Source organism: Aquila chrysaetos, chromosome 7, assembly GCF_900496995.4.
Source record: "Aquila chrysaetos chrysaetos chromosome 7, bAquChr1.4, whole genome shotgun sequence".
In the NCBI taxonomy this organism is placed as follows: domain Eukaryota; kingdom Metazoa; phylum Chordata; class Aves; order Accipitriformes; family Accipitridae; genus Aquila; species Aquila chrysaetos.
In genome coordinates, this window is record NC_044010.1 from 6,759,858 (window position 1) to 6,775,832 (window position 15,975).

The 15,975-nt window shown below is 39.4% G+C and overlaps 1 protein-coding gene across 1 annotated transcript in view; it reads left to right on the plus strand.

The window, feature by feature from the left end:
• The first annotated feature begins 376 nt into the window (after positions 1-376).
• The window catches only part of CFAP44 (cilia and flagella associated protein 44), a 46,769-nt gene continuing 31,170 nt past the window's right edge, over positions 377-15,975 (plus strand). Inside the window, exons 1-12 of the mRNA XM_030020045.1 lie at positions 377-447; positions 5,992-6,078; positions 6,825-6,917; positions 7,717-7,894; positions 8,939-9,101; positions 9,674-9,776; positions 10,099-10,315; positions 11,876-11,990; positions 12,487-12,651; positions 13,882-14,037; positions 14,670-14,717; positions 15,799-15,898. Coding sequence (XP_029875905.1) covers positions 432-447; positions 5,992-6,078; positions 6,825-6,917; positions 7,717-7,894; positions 8,939-9,101; positions 9,674-9,776; positions 10,099-10,315; positions 11,876-11,990; positions 12,487-12,651; positions 13,882-14,037; positions 14,670-14,717; positions 15,799-15,898 — 1,441 coding nt within the window. The 5' untranslated portion in view covers positions 377-431. The remainder of the gene's footprint in view (positions 448-5,991; positions 6,079-6,824; positions 6,918-7,716; positions 7,895-8,938; positions 9,102-9,673; positions 9,777-10,098; positions 10,316-11,875; positions 11,991-12,486; positions 12,652-13,881; positions 14,038-14,669; positions 14,718-15,798; positions 15,899-15,975) is intronic.

The following is a 15,975-nucleotide window of genomic DNA, read 5'->3' on the forward strand; positions in this document are numbered from 1 at the left end:
CCGCCCGAGCTCTGCCGTCTGGAGAAATACGCCGTAACCGACGGGAGCACCTGCTTCGTCTTGTGGGCAGAAAGTTTAGGGAATTAATCTCGTTTTCCCGCTGAGTTTTGAAAAGACCGCAACGGTGGCCAAAAGAGACGTTCCTTTTAAAAAAAAAAAAAAAACAACAAACAAACAAAAAACCAAACCCCGCCCACCAGCCCCTCTAATTGATGGCGGAACCGGAGCTGTGGTGTGTCCCCTCAGCTCCAGCCGTTACACCGGGTAACGGCCGCCCGCCCGCAGGTGCCGCCGCACCCCCCCCCCGCCACCGCCTGACGGACACGCCCCGCGAGTCGGCGCATGCGCACGCCGCCGCCGCCGCCTCACTACAGCTCCCTGAGCGCTCTGCGCGCCGCGGGACCGGTTGCCTGGAAACCGGTAACGCCGCGATGGAGGCGGCCCCAGGTACGGGGTGGTGGGGAGGGTCGGGGCCCGCTCCGGCCCCGTACGGGCCCACATCGCCCCTCGGGGCAGGCTCCCGCGTGTCCCCGGACCTGTCGTCCCGTCCCCCCCCCCCCCCCGCCGGTAGCCACCCCGCTCCTCATGCACCCGCCGCTGCCCACTGCCGGGGCAGGCCCTCGCTGCGTCTCCCCGGGTCCCCTCTCTGGCGCTCTCCCCTCGGGGGCTCCCCCCCTGCTCTCCCTGAGGGGCTCCAGGTGTCCCTTGCCCGCCCTTTTGCCATCCCCCGCAAAACAGCCTGTCACGGGCGCTTCTGCCCGGCCGTGGCCTTTCGCTGGTGTCCAGGTGGAAGGCGGCCTTGGAAGAGCGCTGGGCCCGCACCTCTGTGCGAGGCCGGCGCCATCACCTTTGCGTGCTGAAGTCTGTGTGGGACCGGTCTTCCTACACAGAGGCGTTTGGAAAAGAAAAGCCTTTATTCTCATGTAGGTGCTTAGCTTCGCAAAAGTGAAACAGGAATGAATGTTCTGCAGCTGAGACAGACCATCTCGTACTTCATTTGAAACGTGGACTTGTTGGTTTTGCTTTACCGTGTGCGAGGCAGGCAGTTTTATTACCTGTTGCATTGTGGCACTGCTCTCATGTTAATTTTTATGATTTTCCTTTATACTGTAAGTTAATAAGTAACTGTGGTGATGTCACCTGTTCCTGTTTCTGCTTAATAAAAACCTGGTAACCTTTATCCACAAAGCAGACTTTCAGAGGCTTGAAAGGTTTGCTTACATGAGACAGAGCTAGGGCATCTGGATCATACAGAGGACTACTTTAGTTGTAAGGTTGGAAATTAGAGTTAGGTTTTATTTCTCCTAATTTTATAGGAAAATATTTTGAATGTGTGCAATATAGCAATAGTGAGGTTCTAAGCAGAGCTCTCCTGTCCACTTCTTTTCTCTCTCTGATGGGAAGGGGGGAAAAGAGACAATGGGGCTACGATAAAGGTGATGTGTCTAGATCCTGCTTTGTAGCTTTATGCTTGCTGTCTCTGTCTCTAACTAGTAAATATTTTATATACTTAACTGCTGTGAGAATTGATATCTTCTGTTATTCTCCTTGCTCTCAAGTCTTCTAGCTATTGTAAGAGAGATCGCAATTTTTTCTAGTACAAAAAAATGTCTTCCTTGGGATTTTGGGTTGATTGCCTAAAACTGAATTTATTACTAATTTTGTAGTAATGCTGACTGATAATGATACACAGGCAGCATTGGGTAGCTATGCCTGATTTACACTTGGATATTTTTCTTTGTGTATATAAGCACTAAAAGACTTTAAATTTGTTTGTATGAAGGTAAGTTTTGCAAAACTACTGCTTGCACATGTTGTGCTCATCAGCTGCCCAGTAAATTGCTGTTGTACTCTGATGTGGTCTGGTGGCTAAAAGGAATGCTGAGAGTTGTTCAATGGTGTGCTGCTTTTCATAAAGAAATGGAAGGCTCTCAGAAAAAACTGCTAAGGGGACCGTATCTGAAGATGAGTTAAACAAGCAGGACTTGGCAGGTGGGAAGAAATCGGACACACCCAAAGCAGAGCTAGACTTGAAGAAGATGCCTCAGCCTGGAACAGACGATTAGTATGTAATTCCTCATGGCAGACACCCCTCATGATAGCCAAATGTTGCAGTCATTATTTTAGGCCAGTGTTACCCCCAGGCCAGAATGATAGCAGAGTGTAGCCTGGAAGGCTCATAGTACAGTGCTAAGAGGAGTCAGGATTGGAAGCAATAAAGCAAAAGAAAGTTCTGGGACAAACCATGAGTTCCTTCACATGGAATAAAGACAAGTAAAGGAATAACGCACAAGACAATCTTTTTTTGCAAAGCCCACTAGTGGCCAAAGCTTTTCTACAAAAATTTGCACGTTTTGGAGTGAACCAAAAAATGAAATCCTGAAGGAGTAGCACAGTGTAGGGATGACTTTTTAATCTCTTGCTTATTACTAGTACTAATAGCACTGCAGTTATGTTCCGCAGTAATAGTTCCCTATTTCTATATATCCTGAACTAGTGGACAAAACTGATTATCACTTTTCTGTAGACGTAAAAGGTGAGGTAAGATAAGTGATGTCTTTGAAGCATTGTCATACAGTTAATGGTGGGGCAGAGACAGGTTGAAATAATAACTACTAGATATGTTCAGTTTCTAAAGTAAAACTGCAGACCACATTTTGATCATTATTTAATTTGATCCATTTTATGCAGTTGAAGTGTCAGTCATGGGATTTATGAAGGCAAGCACTGCATTTATGAAGCTTACACATTTAAACACCTTTTTTTCTGGAAAGAGGAAAAATGTAGGATGACAAGATACAAAGCAAGTGGTGTCATCTCAGTGAATTTATTTACGTGTTACCAAATAAACACCCATTTGATTTAATTATCCTGTATTTTGAATAAATGAGACAATTGCCTGAGATGAGAAATCTCTTAATGTCCAAATTCACTGACAATTTTTGAGAAGCTCCTATATACAAGGATTCTGTGTGGCAGCAGAATTGCCAAGAAACATCTTAGTTTTGAAGTAACTGAAAGAATATACCCGAATGAACATATTTCTCCATTCTGAGGTGTCATGGTTTAACCCCAGTGGGCAACTAGCTGGCATGCAGCTGCTTACTCACTCCCCCACCCAGTGGGATAAGAGAGAGAATCAGAAAAAAAAAAAAAAAAAAGTAAAATTCATGGGTTGAGGTAAAGATGGTTTAATAGGACAGAAAGGAAGAAAATTATAATAATAATAAGATGACAATAATAATAATGAAAGGATTGGAATATACAAAACAAGTGATGCACAATGCAATTGCTCAGCACTCGCCGACCCATGCCTAGTTAGTTCCTGAGCAGCGATCTGTGCCGCCATGCCCTGGCCAACTGCCTCCAGTTTATACACTGGGCATGACATCATATGGTGTGGAATATCCCTTTGGCCAATTTGGGTCAGCTGTCCTGGCTGGGTCCCCTCCCAACTTCTGGTGCTCCTCCAGCCTTCTTGCTGGCTGGGCATGAGAAGCTGAAAAATCCTTGACTTAGTCTAAACGTTACTTGGCAAAAACTGAAAACATCAGTGTGTTATCAACATTCTTCTCATACTGAACCCAAAACATAGCACTATACCAGCTACTAAAAAGAAAATTAACTCTATCCCAGCTGAAACCAGGACATGGGGTGAGCTGTGGCTTTTGAGAACATAGCTAAGAGAAAGACAATTTGAAAGAAAATGGAGCTTAGCTGAAATTCACAGCTTATAGCACTGGCCACTGAAACAAAGAAAACATGAATTCGCTCCTGAGTGAGTTCTTAGAAAGCTAAGTAATAGAACTGATGTGGATCTGTGTAGTGTTTCAGGTCTGTATCTTGAATTACTAGGACTAGGGAAAAAACCCTAATACTTTCCTGGTCAGGCATAGTGTATAATTAGTGTTGGCAAAAATGTCTGGTTGCCAGCTTGGCTTTTTTCCCTACTTCACACCAGTTCTACTTGCCACTATCTCAGTTTTCAGTATCAAAAGCCTTAATTCTCGCTTATTTAGGAAAACTGTCTCAAAAAAAAACCCCAAAAAACAGGAAAACCAAATCAGCAGAGAGATGCATACCTTTGTCACAGTGAACCTACACAAAAGTTTTCTGGATCAGTCAACCCATGAAACCCAGAATCTGCAACCAAAGTAGATGCGTCTCCTCCTTTGAGCCTCCTCAGAGTCTTTAAATTCAAAATTTGTTTTGGCACAGTGCTTGAACTCCATCACGGTAATATGCACAGTGAACATTGCAATAGCTTTCTTTAACTAGAACCCAGATATCAACGCAGGCGGAAATGTTCATACCCTCTTTCAGCCTAAAGCATTTTCCAGATAGGAATTAATTTATAATGAAAACTATGATAGTCTTAATTTTTAGAAGATAAATGATTGCTAATTAGTTACAATAATTTGAAATTTTATAGCACTTTTCTCTATGGATATCAAAACACTTTGCTAAGATGGGTAAGTATTATTATCTCATTTTTCACAAGAGATAACTGAGACAGCCAGAGGTGAAATGGCTGATACAAATTGTACACCATTACTGGGTTTGGAATTAGAATTCAGGTCTCTGAACGCTCCACTATATGTTTATGCAACTAGTCTGTAACTATTTCTTCAACTTCAGTGATATCAGTTCTGTTACCCCATTAAAAACTCATGAATTTCATTTAAATATATTGAGATATATTGCAATTGTTTTCTTTTGATTTGTTTTCTGAACATAAAACTTTCTGTATGTCTATTTTCAAGTTTTCTCAGCATTCCTGAGGGGTAAAAGCTCATTTTAGTTCTTAAATGAAATTATGCAGGAAAGTCAGACTCTGGCAGAGACTCAGAACCTTTGGATGAAGATCAAGTAGGGCAGGTTGACTATATAATGACATGAATGACAAGTCTACAAAATTTCTTTGCCCTCACTGTCCTTCTGGTGGATGGCATTATGTTTGGACACTTAGCCTTTCCTGAAATACCTGAAAAGTCTGAAATGCCTTAAAAGATCTTTTCCCAAATAGATTCTGACCCAAAGCCGGAAAGAGGAAATGCATTTTTAGGGACTTTTTCTTGGTATCAAAGTCAGGCTTACACAGAAAAAGAGATTTGTTTCATCCTGCCTATATTGGTTATTCTGAACATTTAGGTTTCTTTACATTCAACTTGTGAATTTTCTGATTTCTGATAGTATTTTATAGCTGTAGTATTTGTACAAAATTGCTCCAATGTTCATTTTAAGGTGTTTTATTTGGAAATGGAGACCATGTTCGAAATCAAAAGGCAGAACAAATTTAGAATAAGAGCAATGCTCGTGCTTTTTTGCTTCTTTCAGGGATGTTTATATAAATGATCAATGTGTTTGTTTTTACATGAAAAAATTTGGATCTTTCCCACTCTAGAGGAAAATGGTAACTAATGAAATTGCAGCACTCTGAAAATTATAGTCTGAAAGCTGTAAAATTGCTGGGGCGTCTTAGTTAAGCGGTTTAATTTTTTTTTTATTGTGTTAATTTTATTAATTCACTTTCCATGAATATAGAATATTTTGAAGAAAGTCCTTTTTTTCTTAAAGATTAATCTCTCCTGCTTCTCCATTCAGATATTAGATCGTCTCAGAATGTCTATCTCCTGATATTTTTGTGAAGTCCGCCAGAAAGCAGGAGGAATAGCCTTGTTGTCTCAAAAAAAAATTTCCCCCCAGTATATTAAAGAGAAGCCCAAAACATGTAAATTTGTCTTCAGCTTCCCCTGTTACACAATATTTAGTCTTTCTATAGCAATGTACACAGAGCCCAGAGTCCTAAAACGTGAACCAATGAATTCACCCTACAAATTAGGACATATGTTTGGTTTATCCATATTTGGAGTGTACAAGCAGAACACAAATATTATCTCTGGGAATCTCAAAGCATCTGAGAGGAAATGAAAATTGTCTAAATGGCAGATGAAGGCAAAAATACTAAAAGTTCCTTTTCACCACCACCAGGTAAAGAGGACATATCTTTTCCCAAGGAACAGGAGGTAGCTGATGAGAAGCCAGCAGAAGGTGCACAGGCAGATCACCCTGGTGTCCGTGAGTATTTCCCACTGTTATATAGCGATTTCAATACTGAACCTACAGTAGCTTCTGGCTTCTCCCACCACTCACCCCTTCCTTACTAGTATGTGTTCATCTTCAGTTGCTGCTCTTGGTGTTGCCAAATTTCATTTTGACTCTGGTCAAAGATGACCCCTTCCAGTGAAGTTCTGGGCTGACCACTGTGTCTGCAGTTCCCGCTGTCCCTGAGCCCACAGTCTCTCCCCTGGAAATTTTTGCTGCTTAGACCTGTCTCTGTAGCTAGTACTGCAATGCGTTAACTCCACCAGTCTCTTTCAGTCACGGACCTGTATTTCTCTTTTTAATGCCATTTTCATTTTGAAATGCCTGCCCAGTGTCCATTTCAGGTTTTCTGCATGTCATCTAACACACCAGATCTAGGTAGCATGGATAACAAAATCTGCTAGTGAGTCTCCTGTGGAACTTTGGAAGGATTTTTGATGCTTATATTGGTGCATTACTTTCAACGCTTGTTTGATCTTCCTATTATACCTTTTTCCTGTTATAGGCTGTGGTTTTTTCCTTCCCCTAAGTTTTAAAATACAGTTTTTTGAAAGCAAACTTCCCTCTACAGTTAATGCTAAACAGCAGGAAGTCCACTGCTGGGCAGAAAGGATTTTTTTTACTGCTACAGAACTATGTATTTATTTAACATGGCATGTATGAGCAAAGTAGTCAAAGGAATTCATACCTAAGAGAGTAATCCCAATTGTCCTTTGCAGAAGAAAGCAAAACTAGCCTTCCAAAGGAATCACCAACTGCAGGAGAACAGGAGGAAGAAGTGGAGCAAGTGGAATCAGACACTGAGAGCATTGGTGAGTACTGCTTTCCCATGAGGAGATGTTGGTATGACCTTAAAAATGGCAATACTTTCTAGTTTTCATTTTTTCACTGTTATTGTTATGAACAGCATCTCAGACCAGTGCCATCAAGTTACAGTTATTGAGTTTCTCTGCTCCGTTTCAGTTGGCTTCCCTTGTGTACTTCATTTTGCTCTTTCCCATGGCTGGTCTCTGCCCCTTTTGGTTGTTTTTCATAGAACACCTAGGAGAGAAAAAAATCAAGACAGGGTGAAAGGCTTACAAAATAGGTAAGGGGGATTTGATCTGAGGTATCAAACTGAAAAGTACTTTTAACAAGTGCTTATGACTAGTTGGAAGTCAAGTTGACAGTATTCTGTGTTGCAGTCCAGTGAAGAACTACACTGGGTCACACATTAGCAGTATGCCTTTTTGAGGACAATGGTGTCTTACGGTGGTCTGTTGTATGTGTTTTTACTAATTGTTTTGTATAATGATGTGCATTCAATAGCTACTGAAAAGAGACACTTAAAACTTTATTTGGTTTCTAAAGCTGAGACCTAAATACCAAGAAAAGCTGAACTGAACTACTTTCGTAGGTCTTGAGTTTTAAAATCAGTGTTTTTAAAACGCTCTCAAAATCTTTCTTCTTTAAATTCTTCCGTTTTCAATATTCACAGTAAAGTTTTTAAAAGCCTGAGGGAGTGCTTGTTACAGGCTGTTACTCTGTTGAAGGAGGCAAGTCATGTGTGAATCCTTCTGGAGCCTAAAATTTATGGTGAATATAAATTTCCTTTATGTTCCCACTTCTGAGATGCAGAAGGTGATTTGGAAGAGCAAGATAATAGTGAAGGACCCTTGGAGGCACATAAAAGGCCTGAGAAGATAGAAAAGAAAATCTCAGAAACTTTCTTCTATAACTATGAAGATATATATTCACGTCCATTTGTCACTGAAGACTCTGGGATACCAATTAACCTTCTTACTCTTAAGTATCCTTTCTGTTGAAGCTGTGCAAATTTAAAGCTAAGGATATTTAATATATGTTCTTAAAATTGTACTTGTCTAATTTGGAGTAGCCTACGTGGCATTAGTGGGATACCTTTGGTTGAGACACAGGTAAGAATCCTCACCCGTTATGGTTCTGGGTGAATTTAATCTTAAACGTTGTCTTGACCTCATAAACATTTCTTATTGGGGATAATTCTTACTGTTATAAGTACTCTTGTAGAACTGGATCATGGCCAAGTTAATGTGACCAGGCAGAAGACTAGCATAAGAATATCCCCTGCAAAGTTCTCCCTTTCTGTGTAGCCACACTGGTGTTCCCCAAGAAGCTGAGGGGAGGGCAGGAGATGAGCAGCTGCGTACCTCATACTTCCTCGCAGAACTGCTAAGGGAGAAGTTGGGAAGAAACCAGGTAGATTTTTAGTCTGGTGCTCAGAAGATCTAAACTGGTAGAATGAAGGAAGTGATGCCCATCAATTATGAGCTCCAATAAGTCCTTTGCTAGGTATGGTCAAGTAGGATATATGTGACTTTCAGAAGTGCTGATGGTTTTCTCTGCAGACACAATCAAGTTGCTGTTGAAGACTGGATTTTCCTTTCTCTACATCTGCCTGTAAACATTTAAGAAGTGAGCTTGAGCACTTCCTTGGTTTGATCTCTTGTCTGTAGAACAGTTCCTAGTAATCTGATGCATCTCTCCTACATTTTGTTTGATAAAAGAACACGGATAGAATATGAATTCCTTGCAGCCCTAAAGGATCCAGCAGAGGCAAGAGGTGTGCCCTGTAGTGGAGATGAAAGGATGGAATATGAACTTTAGAAGGTCTTCACTTGTGCCTTCCCCTCAGTTATAGAGGCTTGGTATATTTTACCTTCACTGTATACTGAACAAAATTGTCTCCTACCATCAGGCTTTTAGTCACCAGATCAGTATTCCCATTTCAGTTTTGGTTTAAGTGTTTCTATCCACTTAGTAAACTTTTCTAGAAAGCCAGTGTCAAATCTTTTCCTTATTGAACTGTTCTCAGACATTCTTTTGGATATGACTGCACCAGAAGTGTAAACCTGCTGCTGATGGATAGCCAAACACTGATGTATATAGCAGGCAACCAAGTGGTGCTCCTGGACCTGAAAACTACATCTCAAAGTTATGTCCGGAGCAGCAGTGGTGGTGGAATTGGGTTTATCACGGTATGGCTTTTGTTTCGTGTTTTAGGATGTCATTCACTTTCTAGAAGTGAAACGTTCACTTGGTTGCCTGATGGGAGATTTCTACAGCTTCACATGATATGCATGTATCATATTGATTAGGGGGATGCGTGGACCATGCAGCGTGGGCTACTCAGCCTGTCAACATAACTGGCTGAGGACAAATGTCTGCATACCTGAGTCCCAGGCTCAGGTACCTTAAAAGACTGACAGATGCCAGCTGGGATTAATTTTTAGAACTATTACATTCTTATTTTGGCTCATACCAACTTTTTTTTTTTTAACACTCATCTCTCGTAGTCACAACTGATATTAGTATAGTGTTTTGCCTGCAGTTAAAATTTAGAAAATCAAGTTCCTAGATAAATGAAAAGAAAAAGTATCTGCTACTGGGCAATAGATTGGCAGTTGTTCAGAATAAATGCACAGAAAAATGCAACCTAGTATTTATGGCAATATCTTTTGACTAATGAGTAAATGGAATAACTCAATAACTAGCAGGATAGAGACAAAGGTGTCATTGCAGCATGCAACAGGATTTTTGCTTTTTCAAGGCACACCCTACTAAGCAGTACTTTGCAGTAGGAGAAAAAGGAAAGAAGCCAAACCTCATCATCTACGATTATCCTTCACTGAGACCCTACAGAATACTGCGAGGTAGTGTAAAAAGTTCTATTTTCATTTTACACAAATGGGCCAGTGTTTATAGATCCCAGCAGATGGAGTAGTGGGTCACTTTAGAAGTTTAGAAGGAAATATAACCTTTTGGTCCTTCAAAGCAAAATAGAAAACACCAGTTCCAAGCTTTTTCATTATTGCATGGGAGGAAACCTTTATTTAGTAGAAATAGCCAACTGAGAGCTATTACCTTGTGAAAAAAATAATTGCAGTGAAAGTTGAGCTCCTTCCAAGTAGATTTTCCTATTGTTTCTTCCTCTTTTCCATGTGTGTGCGTATTGAGGCTTGTGTGTTTCTTCAGGTGGAACAGAGGAAGCCTATGTTTTTGGTGATTTCAACGATACTGGCACTTTGCTGGCCAGTGTTGGGAGCAGCCCTGACTACATGCTGACTATCTGGGACTGGAAACAAGAAAAGGTTATGTTGAGGTCAAAAGCTTTTTCACAGGATGTTTACAAGGTCACATTTTCTGCTGATAATGAAGAGCAACTAACTACATCTGGAGCAGGACACATCAAGTAGGTTTACTGATTAGGATTAATACATATCACCTCTAAAGTCATAATATGTAGAAGATGACTAACAGGAATGTATCATTAGCAAACATGGACCAATGAGGAATGCTATTTTACCTGGCCATTACAATTACAAAAATGAGAAAGTTCAAGTCCTTCAGCCAGTCAGCCAAGTCTTTTAACACCTTTGCTGTGCAGAAAGGATGATGCTTAATGTCGAATGTCGGTACCACTGGCTCCATTCTTGTAATTTCAATAAGCACCAGGGAGAATTAATAAAAAATATTTACATATACATGTCTTCTAGCTGGTAACATAGCATATATGCCTCCTGTGCCTTCTGGGCTTTCTACCTTTCATTTATTGAACTCATCTGCTGTCTGGGCAGCCATTAGAACTGGTTGCCAAGTCATGGATCAGAAACCCTCTGATACCACCAAAAGCCTGCAAGGAAGCCTTAAAAAAGATATGCTTCCATACACTCCCTTCTCTGGTAAGTTCATGGATCCTTTTGTAACAAAAAAATAAACCACAACTTTAAGCTCTTTGGGACAGGGATTAGCTTTGTGTTCTGTATTTATCCAGTGTTCAATGTTAATATAGCAGAGACTTAAGATATGACTTGGATACTATTGTAATAGAAATGATACCTTTAAAATTATAACACATCTAAAGTTTCTTTGAATTTTAACAGTGGAATTGGATCAAAGTCTGAGATTTGCTCTATAGTTTGGTTGTGAGGTGGGTCTGAAATAGCAAATGGCTTATTTAGACCCAGAATGAATGTGGTTTAGAATAAACTATTTATGGAAATCTGACAAAACAAAATCTCTTATAATCTTTCTTTTGAGCTAAAATACTATGAATAAACTCTGATACAGCTTTTATAACATGATAAACATGACCTTTCACCCAAATGTGGTCTCAAGTTCCAATTTCCAACACCTGTCTTAAATGTAATGTCTCCTGCACACACAGTGAACCATCTCTAATTGCAGTAGATTAATTTTTCTGTAATGCCATAATTTAAAGTTATGTTTTATACTGCTAAAAATATAATGCTCAAATAGAAATGGCTATGAAGATCTAGGATAAAACCTTTTGCTCAGTGAGATTTTTATAGTCAAGTTCAAGTCCATGTGGGTACTTGGATGAAATTCGGTGAAGACTTTAGCCCCTTGGATATACCATGTTGAGCATCATACACTGAAGACAGCAAGAGTAAAATAGGTATCCCTAACTACGTGTATTGGTTGTAGCTGGAAAGATGTAGCTATGCATTTTACACTTACTAATTTTAAATAGTAGTTTAGTCTTCATTCTGCCCATTCCAAATCCTTTTCCTAACTTTTTCATAGAAGTAGTATAGGGAAATGTTTCTGTAATTACAAAGCTTTATCTCACTTTAAAAAGAAAACCCAAGGTCTCCTGTGAAAAAGATTAATAAATGAACAGCCCTTACCTCAGAGACATCCCTGGTAAGATTATTACAATGTCTTAGAGGGACTGAAGAGTGTGTTTAGGAAATCTTATATCAGAGAGGGATGTTTTTTCTATACTCAGGTTCTGGAAGATGGCGCTCACATTCACTGGTCTCAAGTTACAAGGAGCTTTGGGCAGGTTTGGAAAAACAGCAGTGACCGACATTACAGGTTATGTGGAGCTGCCTGATGGGAAAGTAAGTAAGAAAAAGTTTAATTGATTTTATGTTCCCTCTCAGGTTTTGATATAAAGTCTACTGAGTAAGTTGGAGAGTTACTATTTGCTTCAAAGTGATTTGAATTAGACCCTCAATGCACTGCTCTGACAAGCTAATATTGACATTAATTTGCCAAAAACCTGGCTTGCTTTGTAATAATTGAAAAGTACGGTTAGTGTTGTAATTCCCAGACAAAAGATCTCTGTTGGCTTAGAGCTGAGGCTCCTCTGATGGGGTAAAGAAATAAAAAGACTGTTAGCCCTAATCTTTAACCATTTCACTGCTTGTAAATTATGTCGTGTTGCTAAAAAGTTGAATCTTCTCACCCTTTACACATTCTCTTGCAAATATCTGTACGTTGCTATTGATCTAATGCTTTCATGGAAGGAAGCCACAAATGTTTACCAGATTCTTGCTAATATTTCTGCATGGTTAAGTGCAGGTGCTTATGTGCTTATCTTCATTTGCATTGAAGGTTATCTCGGGGACTGAGTGGGGCAACTTGCTGCTTTGGGAAGGGGGCCTCATTAAAGTAGAGCTCTGTCGAGCTGGACACAAGCCCTGTCACAGCGGCCCTATAAGCCAGTTAGTTCTGGATGAAGGAGAACTTGTCACTGTTGGAAGAGATGGCTTCATTCGGGTGAGTTTTATTTCTGCTCTGCCTTTAGGTGTGCAAATTTGTGGTCAGCAGGTAAATGTTACATGTTTTCTTTACCAGGGCTTATTTATGGAGGCAATTTTGCAGTGCAGTTTCTTTCTGAGAATGAATTTTTAGAACAAACAGAATAAGATCATATGTCCACAGTGTATATATTTGAATTGGATAGTGTTCGTGCAATGTTCTCTGTTTAATAGTAGTAAATAAATCACCTTTTACTCTAGTAAATCAAAATAATTTTCACTGATTCTCTAACAGCTTTGTTCTTGCCTGCATTCTAACATTTTTTTTCATGTGTAGTTTTGGCTCATCTTTATAATTTTCAGGCCTATTAATACATTTGGTGTTATTTCAAAGGATAAAGTACAGCAATATTTGAAATTAATTTTCTGAGTATTTGAAAGCTCAGATTATTAATGTTAAAATGACATAGAAATTAACTAGCATCTCAGAGATACATGTACTGAAATAGAGGAAAAATTAAAAGAAAAAGCATCCTGAAGTTGACATATAATTCTATAAATTAAGATCAAAAAGTTTTCCTTATCCATACCACCAGGTTCTGATCTCACCTGTCAATTATCAAGGATTTTGCAATCTTGTTTGCCTGCTCTTTAGGGGAAGACATGGTATGTCTTCTGCTTATATGTGAAAGAACCCAGATAATCAACAGGAAGCTGACTGTTACAGACAGTGGAGGGTTTCAAACACCCTGGATTTTTTGTTGCTGTTGTTGTGTTTTATAAATTGATATTATCCCATGAGGAAAATTCATTTGGTTATAAGGGTACCAACTCATTTCTTGTCCTTATCCCACAGAGCAGAACATGGATGTGTTAGATTTCCCATTCTTTCTTCTGTGCTGCCTCAGTATGAGCAATGCTGAGAGCAGGCAGATACCATTTACAGTCTATAGTTCTGAGGCTGCCATGTATAGGTCTGCTAGTGTCAGGGCTGAATTTAATCTACTGTTGTTTCAGAATTGGACAGAGAACTTTTACATATGCTTTGCATTGCACCCAAATGTATCAGATAGTAGTTGGTGATTGTCACTATTCTAAGTTACATTCAAAGCAGCGAGGCAGATATGACAGGTTTCATACTCTACCTGTAGAATCTATACTCCCCTGGTTTCTTATAATTTTGAATTTCCTTATTAATCGTATACCTCCTCTCCTCCCCTTATTTTTTTATGCTTCCAACGCCATGAAGGTGTGGAACTTTGAGACAATAGATGCTGCTGATTCTGTGGATGACACAGGGTTACTGGAGGTGGAGCCTATGAATGAACTTCACGTTGGCAGGAATGTCAGTCTGAGTTTCATGTCAAAAGTTCATGACTGTGGACAGCCCATTTGGTATGCTCAGGTAAGATACACTCCAGTACATACAGCTCTCTGGAGAAACACAGAATGAGGGGGGTGATGTTAAGTAACAGCAGGAGTCCGTTACAAGTCAGTACATTTCTTTTTGGTAGAGTTCAATCTTCTTCTGGATATATACATAATCTTATTTTATATATATATAAAATAAAATCTTCTTTCAAACACTGGAACAGGCTTCCTAGAGAGGTGGTTTATGTCCCAAGACTGTCATTGTTTAAGAGGCATTTGGACAATGCCCTTAATAACATGCTTTAACTTTTGCTGAGCCCTGAATTGTTCAGGCAGTTGGACTAGATGATCTTTGTAGGTCCCTTCCAACTGAACTATGCTGTGCTGTGCTATGCTATGCTATATTTTTAGTGTATAAGTAACATGTGAGACTCTGGCTTTCAGAGCCAGAACTGCATAAGAATAGGAGAATGTCAAAAGGTATTGTCCAAGTTCTGTTATCCTGGACTGATGGATAGGACTGACAGGGCCAACATCACCACATTCAGTTATTTCAGTTTCACAGTGATAATCATTAAGGAATTTTTAAGGACTTACCACGGGCAGTTTTATTTCAAATTGAGTTTGAAAATATTCAAGTTACATGTTTCGTTTTTTCTTCTTCAGGATAACAATGGAGCAATCTGGAAGCTGGATTTGACTTTTTCAAATATGGCAAGTTTGTTTTCTTTTTCTTTCTTCTGATTTCTTCAGTTCCTTTGCAATAACTTCCTTAAACCATGCTGGATGCATCTGCAATGAAGCTTGTGTTTTATGAAGCTGCACGGTTGAAATATTCAACATTGAAACAGATTTTTTTTTTCTTAAAAATTTATTTTCATAATGTTATTGATTATAACGATTGTGCAGGATTATAAAAAACAGTTTGATTTTTTATTCCTGAAATTTTGGCTGCCAAATTCAAGTTACCTTAAAGGATTTTTATCCTCATAAACAGGTAATAAAAGTTGCATGGATGTAGGAAATGAGTTCAAGGAGTATTGATATATCCAATCTTGATAGGTGTTTGAAACAAGCCTTACTGTTATCTCTAAATGACATAAAGATCTGGGAAAAACAAGGAGAAGATGAAATGCACTTCACATGGTTTATCCTACTGGTTACTAGTGTTACTGCTGGAGATGTTTTTGATGGAGAAATAGATGACACAGTTAAAATGCGGGCATTTAATTTTCACTCCTGAACATATTAAAGGGATTGTTCCCATTTACTTTGAGTGGAATAAATTCTGTGGCAACAGGTAAAATTATGTTCCGAGAATTTTATGGTAAATAAAAGATGTACAAACATACTATAAAAACTGTAAAAAATGTATAGCAAAACATAGAATTCCTTGGATGATGAAATGATTTCCCAGGCAGCATAAGCCCTAGGCTTGAGAGCATTTTCTTTGCCTTCAGAACAACAGCTCTATGTTAAAAATACTAATTCCAAGCCTGAAACCACTTAGTGAAAGGCATTCCCCTTTATGATCACATAGAAAATTATGGATTTTTAAATTAACTTAATGTTCCTACAGTAATTTTGATAATGATCTTCTTATGAACATTTAAATTAAAAAAAAAAAAAGAAAAAAAAGGGAATTGCATATAGGTACCTCATGGATGCCAAATTTTGTTCACACAAACAGCACCTGTTTAGATTTTTCAGGTTCGCTGTAGATATGGCTGGTAATACCTTGTAAGTGCAGCTCCAGAATGTAGCAGAATTTCTGTTCTTCTGTTTTGCGCTGCAGACCCGTGATCCAGAGTGCCTGTGTACCTTCCACTCTGGAAGGATTGAGGCCATGAGTGTCTCTCCTGTTACATACCTTATGGCCACCACTGCTCTTGACCGTAAGTACGCTATTCCTTCCCTCTCATACCACTGTAACTGTTTTTGAAGAGCAATGATTATTGGTTTGGAACTATTC